This window comes from Furipterus horrens, unplaced genomic scaffold (assembly GCF_987537825.1).
Source record: "Furipterus horrens unplaced genomic scaffold, mFurHor1.1.pri manual_scaffold_4, whole genome shotgun sequence".
Lineage (NCBI taxonomy): Eukaryota > Metazoa > Chordata > Mammalia > Chiroptera > Furipteridae > Furipterus > Furipterus horrens.
In genome coordinates, this window is record NW_028327174.1 from 193,084,594 (window position 1) to 193,104,667 (window position 20,074).

At 35.5% G+C, this 20,074-nt stretch overlaps 1 protein-coding gene across 1 annotated transcript in view; it reads right to left on the reverse strand.

The window, feature by feature from the left end:
- Positions 1-4,286: 4,286 nt before the first annotated feature.
- Positions 4,287-20,074, reverse strand: part of MEGF9 (multiple EGF like domains 9) — a 92,678-nt gene continuing 76,890 nt past the window's right edge. Inside the window, exons 5-7 of the mRNA XM_090274640.1 lie at positions 10,229-10,372; positions 9,423-9,692; positions 4,287-7,620 (exon numbers count right to left, since the gene is read on the reverse strand). Of these exons, the coding sequence (XP_090130766.1) occupies positions 7,169-7,620; positions 9,423-9,692; positions 10,229-10,372 (866 nt within the window). The 3' untranslated portion in view covers positions 4,287-7,168. The remainder of the gene's footprint in view (positions 7,621-9,422; positions 9,693-10,228; positions 10,373-20,074) is intronic.

The window sequence follows — 20,074 nt, forward strand, 5'->3', positions numbered from 1 at the left end:
TTTCTTCTTTGACTTATGTTATTCAGAAGTATATTGGATTTTAAATATTTTAGAATTCCTCAGATATATTTCTAATTTATCATTTAATTCCATGTAGTCAGAAAAACTTTTGTATGATCTGGCATTTTTTAATTTGTTACTAGATTTTATGGACCAGTGTATGCTCTATCTTGGAAAATTACTGGTATGTACCAGAAGTGGGTTGCATGCATGTGTTCAAAATATCCTGTTTTTCTTCACTTTGATTCTGTTTTTAATCATTCTTATTTATTATTATTTTATATATATATATATATATATATATATATATATATATATATATATGGAGAGAGAGTAAGGGAGGGAGAAAGAAAGGGAAAGAAACATCAATGTTAGAGAGAAACATCGATCAGTTGCCTCTCGTACACACCTTGACCGGGGACCAAACCCACAACCCAGGCATGTGTCCTGACCAGGAATTGAACCCACGACCCTTCGCTTTGTGGGGCAACACCGAACCAACTGAGTCACATCAGTCAGATAACGGCCTTCCTTGTTCTTTTTAATGACTGTATGTTATCTCAACAAGTATATGCACTAAGCCATATCTCTGTTGTTAAACACCTAGAGTTTGTCCTGGATTTTTTTGGTTTTTTTTTTTTAACTTTATATATAACATTGGGAAAAAACGACGTTTTTTGCCCAGAAGTCTCTGCTCTTTAGGTCATTTCATTATAAAGGATTCCCAGAAGTGGCTTTCTCGAATGAAGGCTGAACTGATTTTTATTCAGTGGGAGGGTTTTTATTGCTGAAATACACTACATCCAGTTAGTTATTAATCCTTTGGGATCATAGATCCTTTGGAGAATATGATTAAGGTTATGGACCTTTCTCCAGAAACACACACACAAAAATTGTTTGTATTCACAAACCAAACAACATACAATTTCAACAGGTTCTCAGACCTTCTGACGCCCATGTGCTGACATTGCTATTAAATTAAAAATATTATCCCCTGAACATGATTTTTCATAATACTTCTCCAAATAAGTTCACATACCAACTCTGTATCTGTCAAGTACCTTGGGCTCTAAACTACCATTCACTGAGCACCCACATGTGCCAGCACTATGTCAGATACTAGAGGTAGGGGAATAAATGCCCCTGGCCTCAAGGAATACAGAGTCTCCTGGGGAAGACATAAAATAAACAATATTTACAATAAAATATGTACAATTAGGGAAGTATTCATTGGACAAAATGGAGATACAAAGTACAGATTGATCAGCTGGTTTTTTTTTTTAATCAAGGGGTTGCAAAGAATGAAGAAACATTCTCCAGGATGTCATAGATAGAAGAAATAGCAGCAGCAACAGGAGAGAGACATCACTTAACCTGGCATATACAGGAAATTACACAGGACTTTAACATGACTGGGTCAGAATGGTAGTGAACATAGGAGGGGCTAACGTTCTTCCTTCTTTGCGCCGGAGATTAGGGAAAACAAACCTGACATATAAGACTTCAGCAGTTCGTCTGATAACACAAAGGAAACCACAAAAGATTTCCTTCCAAATACTTCCTCTATTACCCAAACCTACTCTTACTACATACAAAAAAAAAAAAAAAAAAAAAAAATTTTTGACTTTTTTTTCTGCAGCTATCTGAAGTTCAGTGCTCAACATGCAAGGTTTGAAACCTACCTATTAATACAAACTGGCAACACATTTTAAATGTAACATTGCCTGATGGCTTTCATTTTGTAAGTGGAAGTATCAGCAAGCCTGTACAATAATACCAACAACAATTTCTTCATGAATTTGCCTTGAAAAACTAACATAGGTACAATTATGATTTAACTTTCACCGAGAACGTTGCTTTTCAACCTGAAAGTTTACACTCCTAATACTATCATCTCATGAAAAACATTTTGTTGTTTTGAATTTAACTTAACTTTTTAAGTGTAACTAAGCATGCTTGTTACTTTGAAGTTACTGATTTAATTATAGTGAAGCATGTGTAATTTTTTAAAACATTCATCTTATACTCCTGTGGAAAATAAATACAACCTATTTTGATAATGAAATCTAGTACAGGACTTTACTTGATAGACTTTCATCAAAAGTATGACTACAATATTATAAAAATAATGTTTTATCCTCTTGCTGTGGTAAATTTGTAGAATAATTTACTTTCTCTTAAATTTTTAATTTGTTTAGGTTTCTGCCATGCTTATTTTTCTGTTTTCTTAAAATACCCAATTTATGTACATCATAGATCTACATGCATAGATAAAACCCTACGTATAAATTATAAAGTGGGATTATGAATGAACAAAATTTGTTTTCTTGTGTGACTAGAAAAGAAAAACAGTGTTTTAAAGTTTAGATATCAACAACTGACATTGAATAAACCATTTGAAATTTATAAAGCAGTCATTACAAAGAAAGGCCTTAGGTTTTCTTATTTTTCAAAGTACCCCTTAGGTCTCCAAGTGGCATCCCACTAACCACCACTTAACTTTGTCAAAATAGAGGATCTTCAAGGTCACCTTAAAATAATAAAAAGAGGTACTCTCATTATGTTATCTAATAAACACATAGAACGTGGTTGTGGCCCTTCAAATGTATACTAGCAAAAGGAAATGTTTTACATGAATGAAAAAGGAATCCAAAAGGAGCAAGTTTTTTCTATAACATTTCCATGGAAATCCCAATAGATCTGAGAGGACAAGCAAAAGCACAAACTAGAATATATGTTAATATGTTTTCTTTTCTCAGGACATGTTGTTTTCTTTTGTTCTAAGAGAGGGCATCTTCTTCATGTGGCATTTTATTCCCAAGTGGAAAACATTCTTTAAAGGAACTTCTTAAAACAAAAGTATAGTCAACAAATGAAGGGTTCAAGATTTTCACAAGGTGGTTGGAAAACAAATTATCTGTGACATGTGTCAAAAGACTTCCAACCTCTCTGACCACATAAAAAAGTAAAACAGCAAATCTACAATAGGTACAAATTATATACATTTATTTTTAATAATTTTAAATAACACTCTTGTATAAATTCTTTTATATATTCAAATCATACACAAATTTAGAAATGCATCATGAAGCCTAGTACAACAGATGTATGAGAACACATTTTAAAAATTTGTGTTAGAATTTTAGTGACATAAATACAAGTTTAATGTTTCAGAAACATTTCCTAATTGCTTGGGTTGAAATTTAATGTATTACAGAGTGCTTGCGCCTAGCATTACAATTTAACTTGACATCATTTAGCTTTTGCATTAACGTAAATCTGAAGCCCTGGGTTCACATTCTAGGGCTGCTGTTGCAGTTACTGCACGTAAGACAGATTCCCAACTGCCTTCGGAAAAGCATCATTCAGCCACTGACATTTTAATGATCCATAACCGTTAGTCCATTGATATTATTTGACTTCTTCAGATGAATCAGCGTGTTCTTCCTGCTTTTCTCCTTGGCATAGTCACTGGCTCGAGATTAAAGAGAAAACTTGCATTAACCTTCCATTATTACTCCCGCACTCACACCAAACTCATTTTAGCTCCTAAACTCTTTAGTATCAAGAAGATCGTAAGAGACCAAAGGTTCTCCGTGGCTGGGGCCAGAAATGCTTTCCTTACTCTAACCGGTTATACTGGGTTGCTTTTTACTTCTCTGAACTTTTGTCAGAGAACTTTCTTTGAGATGTGTACATACAACTCCTATCCATATACTTCAAAATGTATGGACCAGGGAACGGCCATTACAAGTGGTGTTGTGTTCGCCACATGTCCTACAAAAAAAATATGAGACTAAGGTAAATAACATAATAACCCAACCCCAATTGAGGCTGTCCGAAGGCAGTACTGTTGTTTAGCCTTCTGCCTCCAAAATGACCAACTCGGCTGACCAAAATGAACTCAGGAGTCAGTGAGTGTTGTTTTAATGGTCAGTTTTCCTGGAAATACTGGGCTAGAAAGTAGCCATGTAGTTTGACGCTTCTACAAATTCTCTCCCCCACAAAATTCTCTCCTTCCTCCCATGTCTGCTCCGTTCTCCTCTCTTAAAATTCAGGTGACCCTAAAAGTAACAAATTAAGTCCATAGGACCTTAGTATAGATGAGGTTTAGTTTTTATTATCATTTTTCTTTATAACAGGAGAAATTCATTAGTAGAGGGAGGGAGGGAAAAATAAGAGACCACAGACATATTTAATAACACTGCCTAGGGCATCTAACTGTCAGAAATGCTTAAGTGCTTGCAAAAATGAATGAAGATAAAAGTATCACTTATCATTGTCATTTATCAATAAGATTCACACTAGTCTTATTTGAAAATAAACACATTTCTAATCTTTAGACAAAACTTCTTCCAATATTGATCTTTCTAAAGAGCCGATGGGATCCTCATGCTGAATGCCATAGTTCATGGGATCATGCTTTAGAGAAATGAATATTGTATAATGCATTTCATAGTAGTCTTCTAGTCTGGTTTTGGTGGTAGATCACGTCATGATTGACTTAAATTTTAGAGCAATATTATTTCCACCAGAAAAAAGAGGGGGACATGAAATAAAATTTTAAATGCTGAAGTCCCTAATTGTGTTCCATTGGGAAAAATGGACTGTTCCTAAGTATTTAAAGATAAACATTCTTTGTGATTCAACTTCTGCAATACCTTCTAAGGTCTGTTTCAAGGAATCTACATGGCCAGAATCTGGGCAATTTGGCTTGGCTCTTAGACCCCAATAAACACCCCTTTCTCTATTGGGTTAACTTCTGTTTATCAAACGTTTATTTCTTGCCCTCCTTGATCCCTGGCTTTGAGGGGGTGGTCACTGGAGAAAGGCAGATATACCTTAGAATTGTGCAGTGCACAGTCGATGCACACATGTATGGCAGCTGCTGGGGAAAGGAAGGCAGGTTCTCTCTCCCTGCGTGGGAGGGTCAGTTCACTTTAATGAAGCACGAACTGATATTTTTATTTTCTTGTCACCAATACTGGCTTCAGATAGTAATCTTCCTGTGTTCTTTCCACAAAGTCCTTCATAGCCGTATGGCCCTGAATGACACCTTATAATTAAACAATTAGAAACACTCACAGGTGGGACTCCTCCTCTTAGCCTTCCTGTGTCTGTGGCTAAGCAATTTCTACATTAGCATATAATTGAAAGAATATGTGCTTCAGATTTAGGAGTCCTAATTCCAAGCCTAATAATGACATATTGTGTAGCCTCAAATAAGACATTTAGCCTCATCTATAAAATGGGGACAGCAATTACTTCCTCGGGGGGCTATGGTGAGGAACAAAAGAAGCACATATGGAAAGATGCTTTGCAACCTGCAAAGGGCTATAGAAATATAAACATTTTAATGTAATATTACATAATGTAATCTCTACTCTCATGAGCAATGGCCAAGTATCCGAAGCAGCTCAGGTTGCCATAAGTAGATTATATGCCTGTACATCCTCCAGAGCATCATCTTCAAACCCTGAGAACAACTTAGGGGTCTACAGAGAGGCAGCCAAACTCCAGGTTTTCTTCTGGGGAAACTGGCAAAGTTGTCAGCGTAGATTTCCTAGGTCTAATAAGTCTTTACTCTTTTTCTAACCACTTGATAGCTTGCTGTTCTAATATATATCTCTAATTGTCTTCTGGCTGCTTTTCCTAACTTGTTGAATCCATAATCTGTCAATATAATAATAGATGAGAGCAACAGTGAATGGCCTCTAGGAAAAAACTGCCCCTAAAAACAAGGACTAACCATATCCACTCAACTACAGTGCTACTCTTAACTGGACAAGAAGAAGATAGGATAACTGTAGCACTGCAGAGAGACAGTTCATATCTCATGGTGTATGAGTGACAGGCTACGTCCAAATGTAGGAGATTGGGGGGTGGGGATATAAATATTTCATAGGCATGAAAATGGGATGCCAAGTGATATGATGGCTTTTCTTTTGGAACTAAAGTATTTCTAATTCCTTTGGAAGACCATCTTTTACTTTAAAACATTTTTAATGAGGATATGTCCTACATTAATCTATATAAAATATAGAGAGTGGTTAATGTCTAATTAGGTGAGTAGCTTGGAGAGTACAGTCTGTGTCCCAGCTTAACAATTACCAGCTTCAAAATCTATTGCTTGAATCTATAATAAGTCAAAGAACACATAACTCTTCATTTAGAATGAGAAAGGGAAAGAAAGATTAGAAACATTCACCCTCTTATAAATTTCAACAATGTCCAAAGAGGGACTAAAAATGATTTATGCTCACCAGAGTCCCAGCTCTAGCAGTATTGCCATCTATTTTACATTATTTTAACCAATCCCCATATTTTTTATGCCATTAACTTCTGTACAAATACATTCTAGATGATAAAATATGACATGATTTTTTTTTTTACAAATAGATACAAATACAATGCTGACCAGGTATGCTACATTAACTATATACACCTTATTTCTCTAGAGGCAGGAATATTTTTTATTTTTAGACAATTTACACTGAGACCCTAAGGAGGACTCTATCTGCTTCCTGCTCCCAGATGTTGCCTTCCTCTCTGTACCATTAGAAGCTTATCCCATGCTTTAATCCTATCATTCAGCAAGAATTCTGGAAGAAAAAATCAAACCCTTCTAAAGACCTTCTTGGGATTTTTCTGCTCCATTTTTAGAAACAATCAAGACTGTTTATTGTGATATAGCCCAGACATCAGCTTTTCCTCAGTGATCTTTCAGTACAGAAAAATGAATACCATCCCTGACCTTCCTTTTAAAAAAAACGTTTCAAGAATGGAGATGAAGTCTTCTGGCAGTCCTCTCCCCCTCCACATCCATCATCCTGTTTCCGCTGGTTGAGTGAACACTCCCAAGGAGTCTGTTTGGACGTCAAAGTGGACTAGGGCTGCACTATGGGGTTCAGCCTTTCTATACTTCCATGTGGTTTTGTACAAAAATATACTTTACATCAAGTCCTTATTGACAGTGACTGCTTCAGATCTTCATGGCAAAACTAAAAATAATAGGCTAAGTGCATTATGAATTTGTACCTGAAAACTTTGATGCACTATATGCCTTTGCTTTCTCAGCAAATTCTACCCAGGCTTTGTCTGGCCCAGGGCCTGATGCTGTCCTAGTCAGCACTGTGGTCTAACAATCCAGGAGAACAGCTCTAGCTCCTTAGGCTTTGTAGTTATGCATGGGTGTCGTCAGGGTCAGTTGCCCATTGGGAGCCACTTCGTTGCCATCATCTTCCAACAATCCTGACACGTCTGCATTGGGAATGCTGTCATGGTAGCTGCTGAAACTGATATTGTCTTCTTTTAGCTCGATGGTCCAAAAGGGGGCATTGAGCTTCCGGTTTTGGTACTCCCGGTACATATATACAGCCCCGACAAATCCCATCAGCAGCACCACCACAATGATGATGACAGTCAAAATGATGATGTTAAACTGGGTCCATGATACATCAGCTAAAGCTGATGTGCTGTTTTCGGCAGAGCTTACTGAAAAGATAGTTTGCAGGGTTGTGGGGGTAAGTGTACTATTTATAACAGGGGTGGGCACTGATGTGGTCAAAGAGGCATTGGAAACCAAAATGGTAGAACCTTCAGGTGTTGGAACAATAACTTCTGAAAATAAAAACAGAGAATGAAATGTAAAAGACAAACTTATCTAGTTTTAAGAAACAATAAAAGAAATACATGGGAGTGGAAGTTGATATGGCATGTTGACATGATACTCTGCTTCGAGGTCATGCAAGTTAAAAATAATTTTAAGAGAAATATAGTGAAAAGAATCAGGGTCTAGAAAGCTTGATAATTATATCCATGGCTATTATTCAAAATGTATAATATCTATATTAAAATCTTCAGAAAGATTATCATGTTGGAATTTTCCATCCTTCTTTACTCTTGGGTGGATTCATACAAATTCCTGCAAAGGCAGTAAATATGTCACTACTGAGTTCTAAATCACTTGGTTAAAAGTGACAGGGATAGATGACAATCATTTGAACTAAAATAAGTTCAGCATGTCTGACGGCATTTCATAAGGCAAACTTCTCTTCAAAGGAGGCAAAAACAAAATTTTTAAAAATTATATTTCTAGTTACTTTTAAACAACACAATTTAAATGTCCAAAGTTTATGTCAGTCCAGAGAGAAAAGAGACCCACCCCCCTTTAATTTCATGTGTAGAAATTCTTCCTTTGTGTAGACATAGCTATTTTATAATTAACATACTATACTTTGTACTTCCAATGCAGCATAGCTCAGTGGAAATACCAAAGGTTCTGGAATTAAGTAGAACTGTGTGGTTATATATAAGTCATATAATCTTTTTAAAACTGAGGTTCCTCATCTATGAATGGGAATAATAATATATGTTATCCAAAGTTCTTGGGAAGGATTAAATGAGATAACATATTATATAACATTATTAATGTTAACAGTGCTTGGCACATAGTAGTCATTCAATAAAATTACTACTTTTATCATTATAATTAATTACCACTATCAGCCACATCAATTTATCCTTAAAAGGGGCATGTTTTACATTATTTAGTAACTAGTAAGAAAAATCATCATAGTCCTTACAGCTAAGAATAGACAAGATATGCCTCCGAATGGGAAAAAGAACTCAGTGACAGGATGTCCAGGCCAGTAATAAGGTTCACTCTGAGTCTTTTAGCCTTGGTCACAACAGAATAAAAATATCAAGAAAATGGCACAAGGATAGCCCTTGCCACAGGCCAAGTGTCCCTCGGCCCAGCATCCAGCATCTGTCAGAATATCAAAGGGGGGGTTTATAGAAAAATGTGGTCTAATCTCTCTGTGACCCAGTAAGGCCTGGATAATCTTAACTTATCCTGAATTTGTAATCATTTATTTGTATCTAAACCCTACTGAACTTCCCTGTAAGAAACATTTTGCCATATGAATAACCATTTCTTTTAAAAATCAGAAGGAATATTATAAGTATCTCCCCCGTCACACTTGGGAAAAATTAGGTCCAAAGTTAGGACAGATGCTAGAATGAACTCTTGTTTCCCAGATGGAACTTCTACTCAGGTTATAGTCCCTATTTCAAAAGACCTTTGGTGATCACTGGAAGTGATGAAAATACAGGAAGCAAAGGATAAAAAAAATGATAGGACTTTTAAATTATTAACATAAATATAAAAGTAGATGAAGAGAAAATGTGAAGACACTGCAATGACTTGGTCTTGGTCCTCAAATTTCTGAAGTTGACTTTGGAGTATCAGGAGAGCAGCAGAAATAGAAGGAAATCTCTTTAGGCAAATATCTATCAAAATCTATTTCCAGAAAGCTCCTCTTGTAGGATTGGAAGGTTTTATAAAGCTAAAGGTAGCTGTCCTGAAATTTTCAATGCTAGGCGTAGAGAATAAATGTACAAGCTTAGGTGAAGTTTACCTTTCTTGATGCAATTTTCTTCGACGTCTCGAACATAACCTTCTAGGCAGTTCTCACACCAAAACCCAGTGGTGTTATGGAGGCAGCTGATGCACTCTCCACTCTCGGGCTTGCAAATCTTTGGAGTTTTAATTTTGTCCACGTGGCCATGACATTGGCACTTCATACAGATGCTGTCATAATTGTAATAGCCATTTTCACATTTATTGCAGTTCTGGCCTGTGTAACCATCTTTACACTGGACACATTTAGGTTCCAATTCACCCGATTCTAAAACAGAGAGAACACCAAAACAATTCAGTCCAATCTCAAGCTACAGTTGAAAATGCAAAACAACCACTGGTTCTCAAAAGGGTTATGAGCTTTCTCTACTATCTCCTCTCAAACTTAAGGGACACATGGAATCAAACCAAAAATCTACACCTTATTTATTAATTGTCCAACTTATTGTGAGACTGATGGGGCCATCAGAGAATATATTCAGGTAGAAAACAAAAGAAATATGCTTACATAAGAAATATGAATAATTACAATGGCTAGGCACTCCATTTTTTTATCCCTTACTTTTAGTCATGACAGATGAAATAAAATATGGTTTTAACAAAAAACTTCCTCTTTCCTCCAAGTCTCGTTACACATGTGTACGTGGATATGACTGCAAATTCCGAGAAGGGAAGTCTTTGCTGCTTTTATAACTCCCTTTCACCCACAGCATCCAGAACTTTATTTATCGACACATTTTATACCTATTAATAACTGATTCACTCAGTTTTCCTTTAAAATAAAGATTTAGAGAAAGGTCTTACTTATGATACAACTGCCTGTAGATGTCACTGCTGAACAAGGGCAGCGAAGACATTCTTTAGTGGCGTCAGGACTCTGGTAATATCCTTCTTTGCATTCTTCACAGTGAACCCCTTTGCTATTTCCCTGGCAGTTTAAACAAGCACCTAAAAGAAGCAAATTATTTTAAGAAGTTAAATATTTACTCTGAAAGCACAGTAACCTTATATAAATCATACCTGCAACCAAAAGACCTTAAGAGTCAACCAGAAAAAGTTATCCAGGAGAGATTGGACAGAGTTCAGTTTCTTCCCCATCCCAGTTCTACACTGTAAGTTTGGGGTCCCCTCCTGGACTGTAAACTCTTTAGGGAAAGGTGACTAGAGTTGCAATTAGCCCTCGTTGATTGACTACATACTGAAAGTAGGTCCATGATCTGCAAAGAAAAAAAATTAAAACCTAATCATTGGGATACTGAGTTAAATAAGTGAACTAGACCTATATGCTATGAACATATATAAATCTTAAAAACAATGTTGGTCGAAAAAAGCAAATTGCACATGATGCATAAAGAAGGAGAGTACTAACTTATTTTGAAAAATTTAAAGAACCACACTAAACAATACTAAGCAAATAGATACAGAATACACTAAGCAGATGGATACATACATGTGCAGTAAAAGTTAAACGTAGACTGAGAGGGTACAGGCAAACTTTATGCTCTGCTTGTCTCTGTGGAGGAGAAAAGTGAGACCAGGAAAGAGAACAGAGAAGACTCCAACTTTACCTGAAATTCTCTATTTCAAATGTATAACTATATACACATATGTATACCTATCAAGCAAAATATAAAAATGTTAATATTTATTATTTCAGTAGTAGGTATATGGGTATTTGTTATAGTGTTCCCCATACATTTTCATATTTAAAAATTCAAAAAATAAAATCAAAATAATAAGAAATAAAAAGAAAGAAGACAAGGAAAGTTATGTGTTTTGTAATGATCCTCCTTTGGTGCCCTGTTAGTAGGTATATTCTATAGGCACTGAAGCAGCATAATGTGTGAAAGAAGGAAATGAAAAAGTACAATGTAATTTACATTCCTTCTTTAGGGGCCCATAGAGATTCAAAGGACACTCAGAACTATTACAGAAATAAGTGAGCAGACCCTACATAGAAAGCTAGAAATACAATGAAATTATACATGATATACTAAATACAGTTCAATACAAAACTATTCATAAACAGTTTTTTAAATTTTCCTTTCTAGTAAAATATTTACAAAAGGGGGGAGAAAGAATGAAATTGTGAAATAAAATAGTCTGACAACCAGAGGAAGATTTGAAGAACAAAAATATTAACATACATGTCAAATCTCAATTGTTTTTTATTGACATATAATTGATTACAATATCCAATTAGTTTCAGGTGTACATCATGGTTATTTGATATTTATGATCCCCACAATAAGTCTAGTGACCAACTATCACCATACAAAGTTATTAATAATATTTTAACTATATTCCGTATGCTATACGTAAGTAACATCCCGAGACTTACTTATTTTATAACTGGAAGCCTGTACCTATTCAGCTCCTTCACCAATTTCACCCGCTCCATAATCCCCCCATTTCTAGTAACCACCAGTTTGTTTCCTGTTTCTATGAATCTGTTTCTGTTTTGTTTTGTTTGCTCATCTGCTGTTTTTTTAGATTCCACAAATAAATGAAATCAAATGGTATTTATCTTTCTTATCTCACTTATTTCTTTCAGTATAATACCCTCTAGGTCTATCCATGCTGTTGCAAATGGCAAAATTTCTTTCTCTTTATGGCTGAGTAATATTCCACACATGTATACATATAACATCTTTCCATGCTGTTTATCTACCGATGAACACTTAGCCAGCTTCCATGTTTAAGCATTGTAAATAATGCTACAGTGAACATGGCAGGGGTGCATATCTCTCTTCAAATTAGTGTTCTCATATTCTTTGAATAAATACCCAGAAGTGAAATTGCTGGATTATATAATAGTTCTAGTTTTAATTTTTTAGGAACTCCATTTTACAATCCCATCAACAGTGTACAAGTCCACATTCTAGACAGCACTTGTTATTTTTTGCCTTTTTGATAATAGCCATTCTGACAGGTATGATGTAATATCTCATTGTGGTTTTGATTTGCATTTCTCTGATGATTAGTGATGTTGAGCATCATTTTATTCTTTTTTTAAGATTATTTATTTATTTATTTATTTATTTATAATGAGAGGGGAAGGGAGAGAGAAAGAGAGGTAGAGAAACATCAATGTGTAGGTGTCTCTCACGCATCGCCAATTGGGGACCTGGCCTGCAACCCAGACATGTGCCCGGACTGGGAATCGAACTGGCGACCCTTTGGTTCACAGTCCAGTGCTCAATCCACTAAGCTACACCAGTCAGGGATGAGCATCATTTTATATGCCTGTTGGCTATCTGTAAGTCCTCTTTGGAAATCTGTCTATTCGAATCTTCTGCCCATTTTTCAATCGGGTTGTATTTTTTACAATAAGTTCTTTGTACATTTTTTATAGTAAGTTCTTTGGATATTAACCCCTTATCAAATGAATGACTTAAAAATAATCTCCTTCCATTCAGTAGGTTGTCTTCTTTTGTTAATGATTTCTTTCACTGTGCAAAAGTTTTTAGTTTGATGTAATTCTATTAGTTTATTTTTGCTTTTGTTGCCCTTCCTTGAAGAGACTGGTCTAAAAAAATATTGCTAAGACTGATGTCAAAGAGCCTATTGCCTGTGTGCTCTTCTACAAGTTTTATAATTTCATGTCTTACATTCAAGTCAATACATTTTGAATTTACTTTTGTATATGGTATGATAGTGGTCCGGTTTCATCCTTTTCCATGGTCCAGTTTTCACAAAACCACTAATTGAAGAGACTGTTTTTGTCCCCATTGCCTCATTTGTCATAGATTAATTGAACATTTATGCATAGGTTTATTTATGGGCCCTCTATTCTGTTTTTTTAATCTATGTGTCTGTTTTCATGCCAGTACCATAGTGTTTTGATTACTATAACTTTATAGTATAGTTTGAAATCAGGGAGCATGATACCTCCAGCTTTGTTCTTCTTTCTCAAGATTGCTTTGGCTCTGTGAGGGCTTCTGTGGTTTCATACAAATTTTAGGATTCTTTGTTCTAGTACTGTGAAAAATGCCACGGGTATTTTGATAGGGGTTGCACTGAATCTGTAGATTGCTTTGGACAGTATGGAGATTTTAATGATATTAATTATTTCAATCCATGAGCATGGTATATCTTTCCATTTATTTGTTTCTTGTTCAATTTCTTTCATCCATGTCTTAACAGTTTTAAGAGTACAGGTCTTTCACCTCCTTGGTTAAATTTATTCCTAGGTGTTTTATTCTTTTTGATGCAATTGTAAATGGGATTTTTTCTTAATTTCCCTTTCTTATAGCTCATTATTAGTAATCAATTTCTGTATATTAATTTTGCATCCTGTGACTTTACTGAATTCATTTATTAGTTCTAATAGTTTATATGTGTGTGTGTGTGTGTGTTTTCTCTATACAGTATCACATCATCTGCAAATAGTGAGAGTTTTACTTCTTTCTTTCTAATTTGGATGACTTTTTTTTCTTTTTCTTACAAATGCTGTGGTTAGGACTTCAAATACTATGCTGAATAAAAGTGGCAAGAGTAGGCATTCTTGTCTTGTTTCTAATCTCAGAGGAAAAGCTTTCAGCTTTTTGCCATTGAGTAAGATGTTAGCTGTGGGTTTGTCATATATGACCTTTGTTAAATTTTTTCAGATGCTTTTTCTGCAGCTATTGAGATGATTATATGATTTTATCTTCCCTTTTGTTAATGTGGCTTATTGCATTGATTGATTTGCAGATATTGAACCATCCTTGCATCTCTGGAACAAATGCTATTTGACCATGGTGTATGATTCTTTTAATGTATTTTTGAGTCCGGTTTGCTAATGTTTTGTTGAGAATTTTTTATCTATGTTCATTAGGGATACTGGCTTGTAATTTTATCTGTGGGGAGATGGGTGGATGGGTGATGTCTTTGTCTGGTTGTGGTATCAGGGTAAAGCGTTCCTTTCTGTTCAACTTCTGTGAATAATTTGTGATGAGTAGGTATTAACTCTTCTTTAAATGTTTTGTAGAATTCACCTTTGAAGCCATCTGGTCCTGGACTTCTGTTTTTTGGGAGTTTTTAAATTACTGATTCAATTTCATTACTTGTAATCTGTCTGTTCAGGTTTGCTATTTCTTTGTGATTCATTCTTGGAAGGTTGTCTGTTTCTAGGAATTATCCATTTCTTCTAGGTTTTGCAATTACATTTTAATTCTTAAGTTTTTACAACAGAAAGCCCCAAAACTTCATGAACTTAATGGGAAAGATATCTTCAAAAGATTATTATCTGAACATTTACATTTGAATTAAGTCAAACCTGCATGTAAATATCATCAGTTTTAATCATATAATTTTAAAGGCTTCATAGTGTTAATATTTTCACATACACAGCAACATAGTATAGCCTAATACAATGATAAATACTTAAGGTATTGATTACTTTCTAGATCTTCTTGTATTCTGATTGCTCTTTAGGTATGTAGCTTTGTGACAAAAAAAAAAAAAAAAAAAAAAAAAAAAAAAAAAAAAAGCCAAAAGACATACTAGGACACTCCAGATTCTGACTCTAAAAATAAAATAATCTTAAATGTCAAAGTGTTCTGCAGGTTGGAAAAGTTAAAACCTGCATTATATATAAAACTTGTCTACCTGCTCTCTTCCTATTAAAAATGTCTAATGAAAATAATTTTTAAGGAAAAAATGTTCTGATTAAGTATTAAACTTCAGTTTATGAGGGAGGACCCAAAAAATGGAATTATCTTCTGGAGGGCAGGCCCCTTGTAGTATAGACTTGCCCTGCTAGTGAGTGTTCTAGAAACCCATCTGTCTCAATGTACCATCTGGCATTGTTTAAGAGGCTGTGTTTGGCTTCTGTGAATCTTTTTTTTTTTAAGACTCTTTCAAAGAGTCTGCCCATTTCATGATACGTGATTTAGGGGCATACCTGACCACACCGCACTGAGTGTTCAGCAGTTTTTGACCAAAAATGACATGACCCCCATGCCCCACCCTCCCTATTGACCCGATCTTGCCCAAGCAACTTTTTTTGTTTCCATAAATGAAAAAAAGTCCTCAAAGGTAAATGTCTTGCCAATGTGGAAGAGGTGAAACAAAAAACGACATCAAAAGGCATTAAAAGGCATCAAAATTGACAAGTTCAAATACTATTTTGAGCAGTGGAAAAACATCTTGACAGCTGTATTGCATCAAATGGAGAGTACTTTGAAGAAGACTGAAGTTTAAACATATAAGAATAAATACAAAATTTTTTATAAATAAATTCCAGGTTTTCTTGGGTCCCCCTAATAAATATACCTCAAAAAAGTTAACTGTTCTGTAACAGAATATGGACATTTGGGGCAACATGCATTCAAATGGCATGCCCTTTGTAATGTGGCAAGAAAAGGTCATATTGCTACTCTTATTAGAAAATTGTAAATACATATACTTTTAAAACTTTGTTCCTGCAATGCTACTGGCCTACCTGTTTATTATTTGGGAGTATTTTGCTATTCTAGATAAGACCCCCAAGCCTCGTCTTTGTTCCTATGACAATATAATTTTAAATGATTTATGTTAGGATACTTAAATTTTTTCCAAAAGGATTTCTTATTTCCGTGTTTTAAGACACCCCCTCCAGGCCCCCAGTCAAAATGGAGGTGTAGGTAAATACACTTTGCCTCCTCGCGCAACCACAGAAAGAATTATAGCCAGATCTCAAAAACAAATAATAACCAGAATCATCAGAAAATCAAGCTATATGGAAGTCCACATTCATCCAGACAGGAAGGAGGGGCAGAGTCATGGTGACAGTGAGGAGAGGCATGTGGCTCTGACAAGCAGCAGCAGTGGCAGCTGAAGAGATGATCCCACATTCGCATGTGGTAGATAAAGATCGGGAGGGATAACCTGGGAGCCAGCAATCCCAGCCCCAGGCCGGACCACACAGCCCAGGGTACCAGCACAGGAAAGATAAACCCCCATTGACTCTGGCTGTAAAAGCCAGTGGGGATTGAGACAGTGGAAGAAACTGCTGGATTTTCGCTGCCAAAAGGGCTTGCATGGTCTTAGAATGTGCGCGTGGTGCAGGGACTAAGAAGCATAACTGGTAGGAACAAAACAGACACGGGGATGCTAAGAATAGTACAGAAATGGGAGAAACCAAAGAATTTACACACACGAGCCATGGACATGAACTAAGGGGGGGATTGCTGGTGGGCGGAGAGGGGCAAAGGAGGAAAAACTGGGACAACTGTAACAGCATAATCAATAAAATATACTTTAAAAAAGACATACCCTGCAATGGGAAGCCCATAAGAAAAAAACAGCCCTATGTGGTAAATATGTTATCTCTAAAGTCAAGATGAAAACAAGTATAATAATAAAATTCATCAGTTATTTTTATTATTTAGAGAATACTTTATGAGTTTCTGTAATCAAGCCCATATATTTTAAGACCTTACATATTTACTACAGTGTGTTACCCCTGTACAAATAGAAAAAAATTATATTGAACATTTCTAGACTAATATGGCTGTTAACTTCTGTACTATACTGCTTTAAAAAGAGCATGCACCTGGAACACAGCCATAGGGAAAGAAAATTAATAAAAGACAGACCAGACATAAATACACCAGAATGCTAACAACAGTTGTGAGGGGCAACATTCTCTTCACAGTGTTTTGCTTTATTTTTCCCATCTAATTTTCAAATTTTCTCTGGTATACATCTATCACTTTTATTTTTATTATCTTGATCTTTTTCTGATTACAAAACTAATACATTGTAAAATATATGATATGCCTATTGTAAAATACTTCAAGAACTCCAGCAATTTTCAAACTATTCATGCAGAAACTTGAAGATAGATTTTTATAACAAAAATAAAGATCACAACCTTTAAAATCCTCATACAGTCGGAATTAATAATGTGACTTTGTTTTTGTAATAGCTTACAATTCCTCTCTGGGAGGCAACAAAGCATAAGAAAAATGATATGGTATTTAATGTCAGATCTGAGTTCCATTCCCAGCTGAACTTCTTACCACCTATGTGACCTTCGGTAAATAGCTTCTCTGAGTTTCGCTTTTCTAAGCTGTTAAATGGGATAATAATTCCTTAGCTAATGATTTAATATAATGTAAATATTTCAGAGTGAAAGACTATTCTGTAGGATATACTATTTTCTCTTTATGCTTCAAATTCCTCATATGTAAATTAAGATAGCTGACCTAGATGAGATCTAAGTTTCCTTTAAAATTAAAGATTTGAGGAGCTTTCTTTTATGATAAATGATACATAAAAATTAGCTGAAGTTTAACTTTGTTCATTATTCTCTGCCTGGAGCCTCCCCTATGTAACAATACTGTCTTAAAATTCACATTCTCTTTGCTAAAATATAGCCAAAAGAGTGGATAAAAAAAAAATTTTTTTTAAAGCAGAAGCAGTGAGTGTTTCCTGAAGATGATCTCATGCTCCTTGGCTAAGCATCAAAAAATCTGGTAGTGGTAACCAAGAAAATAGCTGGTCAAAGGCAAGAATGCAGGGTTTCTTTCCAGCTAAATTCAGTGACAAAGCTTTAAAAACATAAATTGCCACCTGTAAAAAGACATTTCCTTATTTATTTTGCCACTTCATAGTTTATATATACACCTGTCAGAAATACAGCAAGTTACTGTGCTGTAGAAAAAATGTCTGATCCTCTCTACAGGACAGAAGGCAAACTTTAATCTGTCAAACAGAAAAAAGGCCAAACTTACATGAACATAGAAGAGAGTAAGGAGATTAGTTCAAAGAGAAAGGCAAGGGCTAAAAAAATGTTAAGTCATCTAGGCCATGGAAAGAAGTTTGAATTTTATTCCGAGAGGGGTGGGAAGCTGTTGGAGGGTTTAAGTATGGGAATGGCATGATCTGCTTTTACATTTTACAATAAAAAGATCACCTGTTACATGGAGACTGGACTGTGGTGGGGTGGAGTTTGGGGGATGAGAAGACACAAGAGATCAGATGAGAGAGTGTCAAAGTAATTTGGAGAGAGGACAGTGGCTTAGACAAGGATGACAGCGATGATCATAACAGTGGTCAGATTCAGGGTGTTATGCTGCATGTCAAGCTAATGGATGGGATGTTTACAGTAGGAAAAGAACCAAATATGACTCTTAGGCTTTGGGTCTAAGCAACTGGGTGACTGGTGCCAGTCACCAAATTGAAGAACACTAAGAGTAAAGCAGGCTTTACTTAGAGGAGAAAACAAAGAGTGGCTTTGGATGTGTTAGGGTTGTGATGCCAATTAAAGCATTTAAGGGAGGATGTCAAATGCACTGTTAGATCTTTGAGAGTGAAGATCAAGGAAGAAACGTAAACCTTGTAATCAACACAGGTGTAGACGGCATTTAAGTTAAATCCAGGGGACTAAATGAGATCACTTAGGGAGCATGCAAATGGAGAAGAGAAGCACGCCAAGGGCTGAGCTCTGAGGGCGGGGAGGGGGGCAGGAAAGTGTGATATCCTCAAGTGAAGAAAGCCATTGAGGAGTGAAGGAGTGGTCAGCTCAGTGAAGCTGCTAAGGTCAAGTTACTCTCCATGGAACACTATGAATACATGAAGGAACTGAATTCTTAAAAAGAAGAACTAAGGGAAATGTGTGTTCAATAGAGAAAATCTAGAAAAATACAGAAAGCGTAGAAAAAAATTATCCTAAGAAATTTGTCATGAAGATTTTGAGTACTTTTCCTTCCAGTCTTTCCATGTATAGTTTAGATTTTGCTTTTAAGTAGTCTAAACATGTTCCACATGCCATTTTATACCCTGCTTCTTTCATTCTCTCATATTGTTATATATCAATCTTCAAAACATTTTAATGACAACATAAAAATAGTTGCCATTTATTGATTGCTTATAATGAGCTCAGCACCATATTAAGGGCTTTATAAATATATTGCATTGACTTTTCACAACAATCTATTAGGCAAATACTATTATTATCCAAAATTTCTAGATTAAAAAAAAAAACACAAAAAAAAACAGGTTACCCCGGCCAGTGTGGCTTAGACTGTTGGAGTGTCCTCTGGTAAACCCAAAAGGTAGGGGTTCGATTCCTGGTCAGAGCACATGCCTGGGTTGTAAGTTTGGTCCCTGGTTGGGGCACACAAGAGGCAACCAATAGATGTTTCTCTCCCTCTCTCTTTTCCTTCCTTTCCCTCTCTCTAAATTCAATAAGCATGTCCTTGAGTGAAGGATAAAAAACAAACAGTCTAAGTAACTTACACAGGTAAAGTCAAGATTGTACTTTCTGTGCTCTAAAACATGTATTGCCTAGATAACATAATTTGTTTCATTCCCTGTTACAAATAGGTGGTCTAATTTTTTTATAATTATGACTACCACTTTGATGAGCATCTTTGAACATAAAGCTTTTTATTAATTGAGAATTACTTCCTCAGGATAGATTCCTGGAAACAAAATTACTGCATCAAAGAAGAACTTTCAAGATTTCGGGTACACATTGTCAAATTGCTTTCCAAAATGTTTCCCGTTATATATTATCACAAAAAGGTCACTTTAAAAATCTACTTCAATCTAAAATACAAGGTATAGAAAAGCCTACAGCAGGGAAAAATAAGGACTACGAAAACATCGTAAGTGGCCACTAGAGGGCAACCGCATCACAGCACTGTTGAAAAAAATCTCATTTGAAACAAAAGACTG